We start from the raw sequence: 10,927 nt of genomic DNA on the forward strand, positions 1-10,927 counted from the left end.
TATTATCCGGTTGTGAGAATTTAAGAGATTCTCTAATTATATCCTTTCATCATATATCGTACGGTGAAAAATTATTGTAATTTTTTTATTTAAAAGTGAATATAAACAATACTTGATAAAAACTGGTCACACGATACACAATGAACAGATGTAATTAGAGGATCTCCTCGAAATCCTCAAAGAGGATCCAGTTGGATCCTCTCTCGATACGTTGTGATTGGCTCATATAATGCTGTGCTGGCAACAATTGAACAATGTGGTCGGTGGAGAGGTCACCTTTCGTTGGGATATTGAAAGATGCAGACCATGTGGAGTGTTACAGAAGAAAAGCAAGAGTAGACTTGCTTTTTGACTTTAGAAGCATTTGACTAGAGAAGCTAGTGGATGAAAGGTGATTGATGCCTTTGGCTTTTTTTTAATGCATGGAAATGCTTGCGTTGGGGTATGCTAGCCGAGTGAGAGGGCAGACATCAGGGAAGCATCCAAAGAGATGGCTAGAGCATTTGGCTCTCCCATGGGCACGGTTGAGAGAAATCAAGAGAAATCAACAGTGAAAGGTCTCTAGTGAAATAACTTGTGGGATAGAGTAAGGTTCTTGGGAAACTTCTCTAGGTGGATGTACAAGATATTTAGAATTAGGTTATGTCGATTTAATTTATGTGCAACTTATGCTATTATTCTCGTAATAAAGAACAATACCTGATAAATGTTATTGTTGCTATTAATATTAAATTTTCCAGTTAATACAACTCATTGTCGTTTACTAATATATTATGTTCAACATGTGGCAAAGAAAGTCTTCTTTTAAATCCATATTATATATGTTACATTATCCCATGCAAACTCACAAACACAAAATTGGACATTATTCTTTGCAACCAAACATCCATTCAAAAGGCTCAGAGAAAAGCAAAACTGGACCTTTCCCAGAATGACCAGAAAACTTGTCTAGGGATGATTTCGTGTTCCACAGGATCGAATAGCATTACAACGAGCCTTGAATCCACTACCTAGAAAATAGAAATGCTAGAGTTTAATTTTGAGAGACTTCATGTACTAAAGCCTGCACAACAGATACTCATAGACCTCATAGTAAGTAGATCAAGATAAAATTAGTTTTAGGATTTCAAACATTCTTCTTTATTATTCTTCTCCCTTTTGGAGGTGGTAATATATATACAATCATATCTCTTGTAGTAATAATTAATGACTCCTAATCAAATTAGGAAATACAATAATAAAGGACCAGTTCTTCCTGTCCATTATTTTCTCCAAGAAATTAATTACCGAGTTATTGACAACTTCTTTTTCATTTTTCTTTAAATGAAAAAACTCCGAACCAATCAACATAAAAAGGGAGGTAGAGAGAGGCTAGCTTCGTGTAAGAGACGAGGAATTTTCTAGTTGGTTTAGGTGTGTTAGGTGAAAGTGAAATAGGAGAGAAACAGGCTATTTTTTAACTTTTGTTAGGCTTGGACAAGATCAAGGCTGACCTTGAGAAATTGGGGGCCCTAGGCGAGCCTTCGAGTTGGGGCCCTAAAGTTCTTTGATACCCGACTCGTTGTACATTTATATGCATAAGAAAAGGTTTCGCTAAATACATGAAAAGGTTCATTTCTACATCAAAAATCATTAGAGTTCATATCCAAAGAAAAAAGATATGCAAACATTACTTAAATATTACACGTCTCACGTTTTTAGACGCAAATGTGCTAATTACGTTGAAATAATCTAACTTTTCAACCAATTATTTTTCAATTGACAAAATAGCTAACCCATTCAATCTTTCTTGTGGCATAGTTGATCGAATATACGATTTGATCAACTTTAATTTTGAGAAACTTCTTTTGCAGAGGCAACTGTAACTGATATGGTTAACAAAATACGATAAGCAACCCATGCATTCGAGAAACAACCATCTATTTGTCTTATATATTTCAGCACTTCCATTGCTCGATTTATTTCTTTCGGCAAAGTTTCTCACAAGATGCTTAGCTCTATAAATAAGTCGTTTCCATCAATATCAGAATGCTCACCATGTTTCGCATAAACAATAAGCATTAAAATAAACAAATCACAAACCCTAGAATCGAAAATTTTAATTATATTTACAAACACAGCACCCACTCACAAATTAAATTATAGAACAAAAAGCAGAAGAGAAGAAAAGCATTGATCGGTGACGGTGAAGAGATTACCTGACCTCTGTAAGTGGGAAAGAATCGATTCGCAGGTGCTGACTTGCGTTAAATTCCGAAAAAAAAGAAGTTGAATTGTTGCTAAAGTTGCACCCCACCCAAGTCACTTTGTACGCCAAGTTTCAAGACAATTATATTTAAATATTTTATTAAATTCAAACTCTAACTATATATATATATATATATTATACACACATATTTAAAAAGAAATATTTTGGTCCCCCCCCCACCCCCACCCCCACTCAAAACGCTGCACGGCAAGTTCCAAAAAAATATTTATAATCTCATATTTGGATGTTTTACTCAAACTACAAAATTATACATACATACATATATATATATATATATAGAAAATTGTTATTGGCAGTCTAAAATTCTCATTCTACATTCCAAACTTTCTATATTCGAAAAGAAAAATACACTTGTATAAGAGTGTATGATGAGATTTTTGAAGTGTCAATAACACTTCCCTAACACTTCCCTATATATAAAAAAAAATAAAAAATTTGGGGGCCTTCCCGAAGTGGGGGCCCTAGGCGGCCGCCTACTCGGGCTACCCTCAGGGTCGGCCCTGCGAAAATGCATACCTTGAATTTGATCGAGCGGACCACTGTCATTGTTGGTATCAGCCAGCCTTGCTAGTGGTGGTAGCGTGTTGCCTTCCTCGTAAAAAACAACTCTAGTTCCCACTGGTCTATGGATATTGATCTTTAACTTCTTGAAAACCCGAGTTGATGCTGTACAATGCGACCTGCGAGTCACATAAGTATTATGGGTTCAAAGTTCGTCGGCCGGAAGTGTGCCGACGAGGACGTCAGGCCCTTAAGAGGGGTGGATTGTGAGATCCCACATCGCCCAAGGAAGTGGATCCTATAAGCCTTATATGTATATTCTCATCTCTACCTAGCACGAGACCTTTTGGGAACTCACTGACTTCGGATTCCGTAAGAACTCTGAAGTTAAGCGAGTTCGCGTGAGAGCAATCCCATGATGGGTGACCCACTGGGAAGTTCTTGTGTGAGTTCCCAGAAACAAAACCGTGAGGCCGTGGTTGGGGCACAAAGCGGATAATATCGTGCTACGGTGGAGTCGAGCCCGGGATGTGGTGGGGGCCCGAGCCGGGATATGACAATTTGGTATCAGAGCCAGGAGATGGACCCGTACTGCCACGTGATTAGGTGGGTCCCCGTTTGGCCCCACGCGATGGGTGAGTCTCGACATGGCTCCACGTAGGCCAAAGATGCCATGTGATTGGGTGGGTTCCCATTGGCCCCGCGTGATGGGTGAGTCCCGACATGGCTCCACATGGTTGCCGATGTGTGGATCTCCACGTGTGACCCATAAAATGGGGTCTCACGTGCGGGGGAGTGTTGAAACTCAGTGTGTCCCACATCAGACATAGGGAAGAAGAAAGAGCAGTTTATATAGAATTACCCCACTCTAACTAACATCGAGGCCTTTTGTGATAAAACCCCACACATGAGGATTGTGCAGGTGGTTAAGTGGGGACAATATCGATGTTGTTGGAGTGTGCCCTCGGCCCGTCGACCTGAAAAATTCTACAAATGCATCCACTATTACTAAAGCTGGACAAGATCTTCTTCGATAACCAAGTCATGTTTAGCTTATAGTTTTTGTTGACTCCATGAAAACTGAAAACAAAAAACTATAGAGTAAATTGTACAAATGGTTCCTCAACTTTAATCAAATTGGAGCAATGGTCCCTCAACTAAAAATCCATTACTTTTGGTCCCTCAACTTATCAAAACGTGCAGCTATGGTCCCTCAACTAAAAATCCATTACCATTGGTCCCTGAACTTTAATTCAAGTTGAGAAATGATCCTTTAACTTTAACCCAATTGTAACAATGGTCATTCCAATATAACTCGTTTTGACAAATTTTTTGATATAGTTGACGAAAAGAACCATAATTATACACTTTGATGAGTTAAGGGATCCTAATTATATAAATGGTCATTCCAACATAGCTTATTATGACAAAATTGATGAAAATGACTATAGCTACACATTTTGATAAGTTGAAGGACCAATGGTAATGGATTTTTAGTTGAGGGACCATTGCTCCAATTTGATTAAAGTTGAGGGACCATTTGTACAATTTACTCAAAACTAAAATGTTATCATACTGCCCTTTAAGCTAATCATCTGAGTTAAAACAAGTATAAAATATGCAAGAAACTTACAAAATATGTTCAATTTTTCTTCCTTCCCCTTCTGCGGCATGTGCTATATCATTTGTTAGAAGAGGATCTTTATCCCCTTCCTCGTCACTAGAATAACCAAGATCAAGCTCCTCTTTACGAAGCAGCTCCAATTCATTGTCCTTGTCCAAATGCTCTGGTTCAACAGTGGGAGATAGTTCTGATACTTTCTTGGATGCGGACTTGATTTTGTTGTTTAAAAAGCGGATTCTGGGGGTCGATGCAAGACCTATCGATGCAGAAAACTCATCAATTGGTAGTTTTGTAACGTCGAAAATCTCTTTGTCCTTCTTGTCAACAGACTTCAGATACGTTTCAAAGGCATTTTGAGCCAGACCGTGTAGATCTGGGTCTTGGACTATAGAATCTGCCAACTTTCCAGACACTGATTGCACTACGTTCTTGTTAAGCTGAGAAATCAGTGGAACAGCTAATTTAGCGTAGGCCACAAATCAATGGCAGGAACAATAGAAAGATGTGGAAAATAGAGAAAAAGTACAATCACTTTACCTTTATTTCCCGTATAGGTATTTTTGCCGCTTGTAATTTCTCAACCATTTTTTCTTCCGACGGCATCAGAAATAAAAGTGATTTCCCTACCGAGTCATAGCGTGCGGTTCGACCAACTCTGTGTATGTAAGATGCAACATCTCCTGGACAATCCACCTGCACATGCGAAAAAGATGCAACATCACAAATTCCATCAGAGCTTCCCTTTACCTTTCTAGCTTATGGTGAAGACAAAAACTCACCTGAACAACCCAGTCGACTCCCTGGTTGAAGTCAAGGCCTCTTGAAGCCACATCAGTCGAAAAAAGTACTGAAGGTTGTTTACTAAACTCTGAGGCCGTTGCCATTCTTTTAAGTTGATCCAACTTACCATATAAAGCCATCAAGGATATTCCAGGACGAAGTGTTGTAAATGCTTCATATACAAATTGTACCTATAAATACACCAATTCGACAATCATACTTAGTAAATCATGGATCGGTAGCACGTGAAAAATGTACATGAAGTATTATTCAGCAAATATGATTTTTCAAAAAAGTGTACTTTAACGAATCATTAAGAAATGTACAAAAGACGATAACATTTATCAAAAAACACAAATTTACATAACACAGGTCGACTTACCTGCTTTCTGGTTGATAGAAACACTAGAATCCTAGATTTTAGATTTTTTTTTTATGAACCTCCACAACATGTCTAACTTTTTGTGAAGAGGAACGATGACAAATGTTTGCTGCAAATTACTAGGAGCGGCTGTCGCAGACTTCTCATGCACGTTTAGAAATTCTGGATCCTTCAAACATAGAGCTGCGAGATCCTTAACATCCTTCGGGTGAGTTGCCGAGAAGATTAAGGTTTGCCTTTGCTTCGGTAGCTGTGAAATGATTGCATTCATCGTCTACTTAAAACTTGGATCGCTGAGCATACTATCCACCTCGTCAAGGACAAAAACCTGTTCCACAGCCGTGAAAGTCCACCCAAATCAGCAGTAAAATAAATACATACATACGCGCACACACACACACACACACACATATATATATATAGGAGAAGCTTCATAATAGGGATGCCTTTTCTACTAATCATGGAAGGGGATTGCATGTAAGATTGCATATGAGCCCAAACATGTAATGCTATATGGTAATCTGAACCGTTCAATTTTGAATCATTAAATGGTCAAACGGTCTTGGATTTTGACGATTTTTTGTAAGGATGATGTTGGATAATGGCCAAATTAGTGGCCAAGTGGACAACAAGCCAACTCTCCTTTGGGCTATTAAACAGACCAAAAGAATGAAGGACATAATGATGTGGGAACATCATTAGGAGGTTTTCCTTTATGATGTGGCCACATGAGTGACAATTATGATGTTTGTTCCTTTTGTTTATATTAAGGCATTTGGTTATGCCTTTGGTTTTGGGGGTTGGGAACGGCAGATTAGAGAGAAGAAGAGGTGGGTTACTGTTTTCTATCCTCCATTTGTGCCATCATTCATTCTAAGATATTGTGCTACATTTTGTGGCTTTTGGAGAGAAGAATTTGATATGTGTTTCTTCTTCTCCATTTGTCCTTTGTATGAGTGAGAGCTATTGGGTTTGAGAGTTAAAACTCTATTTGTAATCTCCTTTTGATATTAGTGGAATTTCCTCGCCGTCTCGGAACTGGACGTAGGCTTACGCCGAACCAATATAAATCCTTGTGTCATTTGGATTATTTGTCTTATCATATTTTGCCGTTGTAGCTTATTGGTTTCATATTTGAAGCTTCCGCACAACAGATGATTCTTAGAAGGGTATCTAAAAACTAGATGGTTTTGATTATTGAAGCCGACTGTCGGAGTGCCCTGAACAATGGATCCCTCTTAAGAAAGGGGTCCTACATATATAGAGACAATGGAGAAATACTACTGTCATGGATACCCAAAAAAAGGGGACAACTTGAGTTCCAAGATAAAAGACTTGACGGTTTGAGTTGCACGAGGTTAAGTGAGAACAAGTTTGAGTTCCAAGCTAGTGTGGATGTAATTAAGTCAAAGAATAAAGCAAATTAAGAAGCAAGAAGCAACTGCAGATTCAATACAATATTACTGAAAGAGATGATAAAGTCGACCTGAAGCTGTGAACAGTCAAAATGCGGCGTTTCATCCATGTGCTGAAGAAGCCGGCCGGGCGTGCAAACCAATATGTTGCACTCATTTACGAGTGCCTTCTCTGCTTCAACATGTTTTCCTCGGCGACCTCCAATTAGGAGGGCAGCACTAAAACTATGGTGCCTCCCCACCAGTCTCAACACATCAAATGTTTGACTGGCTATTTCCCTTGTTGGAGAGATTACGATGCTGCCCACCCCATCGTGAGGACACCATCTCTCTCTGTACAATTTTTCCACAATCTAAAAACAAGGCAAAGGCAACTAAGTTCTTAAATTGTTTAATAAAATAAAAAAAATAAAAAAAAACCAAAAAGACGACGCCACCCAACAGACTTACCGGAATAACAAAAGCAAGAGTCTTTCCGGAGCCAGTCTTGGCAGCACCGCGAACATCTCTGCCGAATAAGGCGTGGGGCAAACACGCCCTCTGAATATCGCTCATTTGGACATAGTTCTTGGATTGGCGTAAGGCGTCCTTGGTCTTCTTAGAGATGGGCAGCTGGTCGAACCTGGTGGCGCCGGCGTAGCGCGAAAATCTTGTGGAGTCGAGGCGGCCAGCGCGGGCGTCCAAGGGCAAAGCGGGGAGAGATGTGGGGTTGGAACCACGTTCGGGTTGCTGGGATTCGATCCACGATTTCAGAAGCTCGACTTCCTGGAGCTCCGAGTGTTTACTTTGCATGCGAGATTTCTTTGATTTGGGTTTTCTCATTGTCGCTTCGTTGGTTGTGTTTCTACTTTGAACTGTGGAAATACGATCAGAGAGTCAGAAACTGACAGATGCCAAGATCGACAAAGAGAGAGAGAGAGAGCGAGCGAGAGGCAAAGGTCTCCAAGGTAAATGGTAGGGTTTAATAATAAGGAAAACTGAACTTGAAAACTTTGAGTTTTATCGATAAGAGAAAAATAAAACGTAAATAGTATCATGATTAACTTTTTAATATCAAAAAATGTGATTTTTTGTTAAAATGAAGAATCGGAAGCTTTTCTTTAAAATTCTTTTTAATAAAATAGAATAAACTTGTAAATTTGGGCCGGGCCGAGCAGTCCAGCCGTCCAACCGGGCTATAAGATTTTAGGCCCATAAGTTTACAGGTTGCTCCCTATAAAAGCTGCAATGCAGGGGATTATAACCCAAAAGCCAAGACAGCGTCCCCGTCTCTTGACTCTGCGGTGAAGCTTCAAGTCTTCCTGGCCAGTGACAAACAAAATCCCTAAAAACTATGGGCGTCGAGAAGAGAGAGAGAGATTCGACGGAGGAGGAGCGCGGGAACAGCAGCAGCAGCAGTCGGATGGATACGGGGAGGGCGGAGGCTCCGGTATGGCTGATGAAGTGCCCGGTGGTCGTCGCCAAGTCGTGGAGCTCCCACAACCCTTCCGATCCCCACCCGATCGCCAAAGTCGTCCTCTCTTTTGACCCCCTCCGCGCCGACGACCCCTCTGCCATGGAGGTTCTTATTGCTTTCTATCAATTCGATCGCTTGTCGGAGTTATTGATATACAATTTTGAATTAGGGTTAGAAATTTGAAGGATTTGGGGTTAGTTCAGTTGACTAGTAGCTTAATTGAGGTTATGACTAGTGATTTTAGAGCAAAACCCTAATTGTTGTTATGCTCTGCCACTGATTGATTGGTTTTCGAATGCTCCGTTTGCATTCTGCATTTGGTTGATTATGATTTCTGGTTTTGCAATCAGTTCAAGATGGAGATGCCTGGCTCCGCGGCTGCAAATTTGCCAGAAAGTTATTCCTTGAATATGTTTAAAGACTTCGTTCCCATGTGCGTTTTTTCGGAAACAAATCAAGGTGAGGTTTAGGAATTCAATTTGCTGACACTCGTTGTGTTCGTAGATTTCCTTTCGTAAATATCTAATAGAGTTGAGATTCTTCATTTTGTTTACCGCACATTTAAACGAATGATCAACTCCTTTGATTGCAAAAATTTCTTCTCTTTCACGATGTGTTTAGGGTTTAAGATGAAGAAGAGGTTTATGCAGGGTTTAGACCACTGCACATTAGAAAAAATGCCGAAAATTGAGTCTTGGGCTGTATAAATTGATTGGTTCCAAGACATATGATGCATCTATGTTATAGATAATATGCAGGGTGACCTGCAGAAACTTGTTCCCTGATAAGTATAGCTCTATTGATGGCCAATTTGTTCATCAAGTCATAAGTTATATCTCCTGCTTTTGTTTTCCTGCTCACCATTTTACTACCCCCTCTCTTCGATGTACACCGTTTAGTATTGAGGTCGATAAAAATAGTCAAAAGCTTTTGCTTTCATTGTAGGCAAAGTTTCCGTGGAAGGTAAAGTGGATCACAAGTTTGATATGAAGCCTCACGGTACTAACATTGAGGAGTATGGGAAGCTGTGTCGTGAAAGGACAAACAAATCCATGATCAAGAACAGACAAATACAGGTACCATTTTCTTCCATGTGTTTCTGATACAGCAGTTCCGATGGTATATGAATAACAGATTTTGATTGTCTCTCTTGTTGCTTTTATTTTATTCCAAAGATGATCGACAATGACCGAGGAATACTTATGAGGCCCATGCCTGGGATGATCGGTTTGGTTTCATCCACCTCAAAGGTATCCGTTTGCTTCCTATTCATCCATTTCTACAAACTAATACCAAAACAAGGAATAATTTTCTTGAATTATCTATTTCAGGATAAGAAGAAAACGGCACCGGTTAAACAATCGGACATGAAAAGGACTAGAAGAGATCGTGGGGAACTGGAGGATATAGTGTTCAAGTTATTTGAACAAAAACAACCAAACTGGACCTTGAAGCAGCTGGTGCAAGAAACCAATCAACCTGCGGTTAGTATTTTAGTCGTTTTGTTTATGCTTAAGCTAACTGCTATACTCCGTATTTTCTAAAGAATTGGAATTAGTTTCATAAATGCGACCAATAATGCTTCAACTTTGCAATCTTACAATTTTTGGATGTTTCATCTGCAGCAATTCTTGAAAGAGATACTGAATGAGCTCTGCGTTTACAACAAAAGGGGAACGAACCAGGGTACTTATGAGCTCAAGCCAGAATACAAGAAATCTGTTGAGGATACTGAAGAATAAGTTTTACACTCCGCCTAATCGAGCGTCATCCATCCATTGTTCTCTCGAGAACAGGAAGTCGAAAATGAATTAGCAAGAAGAATAGGCAGCTGGTTGTGTGGGGCAGCAGAGTAACAACATCAAGAAGAACTTTAACCCACGAAACATTGGAGGCAATAGTCTAATTTTCTTTTTCCAACCTGAAATGTGCAACTATAATGTGTTTGATCTGACGAGAGAGATAAATGCTTCGATAAACTAAACTTTCGAGTCAAGCATGTATAATTCTGTATCAGCTTGTAAGATAATACTTTCACTACGGTTTTAGCTGAATAGTTTTATTACTTTTGATACTTTGCTGGACAAATGAAACCATAGATGCATTGTTTTGTTGAATGATCTTGGATGCCTTGTTCAGTTGTTCCTCTGTCGTCGTTTTTGTACACTCAAGTTTCGTCTCTAGAAACCTATCAATTTTATTTAAAATAAAAACTCTTATATCCATATATAAAAGTATTACATAGGGCTTAGTGATTTCTTAAGAAAAACAATTATTTTCTTTGGGTTTGAATCCGGTTTGGAAACAAAATAATGTGGTAATCAAGCGACTGTCGAATCTCGCTTTATTGTGCTTATCTAAATTTCAGTTTGTCTCAAATACAAGGAAATGGGTATAGAGAACAATGAATTCATAAAAAATAAAAGAGTATTCTTGGAAGTTTAGTAAATTATTCTGGGTGTCTAAAGAAATATGAGAGTAAATTAAGTGTTCCGAAAAA

The 10,927-nt window shown here is 39.2% G+C and overlaps 1 protein-coding gene and 1 pseudogene across 1 annotated transcript; one reads left to right on the forward strand and one right to left on the reverse strand.

Annotated features, from left to right (window-relative positions):
• Positions 1-2,672: 2,672 nt before the first annotated feature.
• LOC126631174 (DEAD-box ATP-dependent RNA helicase 32-like) lies at positions 2,673-7,931 on the reverse strand (annotated as a pseudogene).
• Positions 7,932-8,209: 278 nt separating this feature from the next.
• On the forward strand, positions 8,210-10,501 carry LOC126633160 (transcription initiation factor IIF subunit beta-like). The gene is made up of 6 exons (XM_050303713.1): positions 8,210-8,532; positions 8,778-8,886; positions 9,373-9,503; positions 9,603-9,677; positions 9,759-9,911; positions 10,053-10,501. Exons 1-6 carry the CDS (start codon positions 8,305-8,307, stop codon positions 10,167-10,169), a joined length of 813 nt encoding a protein of 270 aa, XP_050159670.1. The 5' UTR covers positions 8,210-8,304; the 3' UTR covers positions 10,170-10,501.
• The last annotated feature ends 426 nt before the right edge of the window (positions 10,502-10,927 follow it).

Source organism: Malus sylvestris, chromosome 8 (assembly GCF_916048215.2).
Source record: "Malus sylvestris chromosome 8, drMalSylv7.2, whole genome shotgun sequence".
Classification (NCBI taxonomy): domain Eukaryota; kingdom Viridiplantae; phylum Streptophyta; class Magnoliopsida; order Rosales; family Rosaceae; genus Malus; species Malus sylvestris.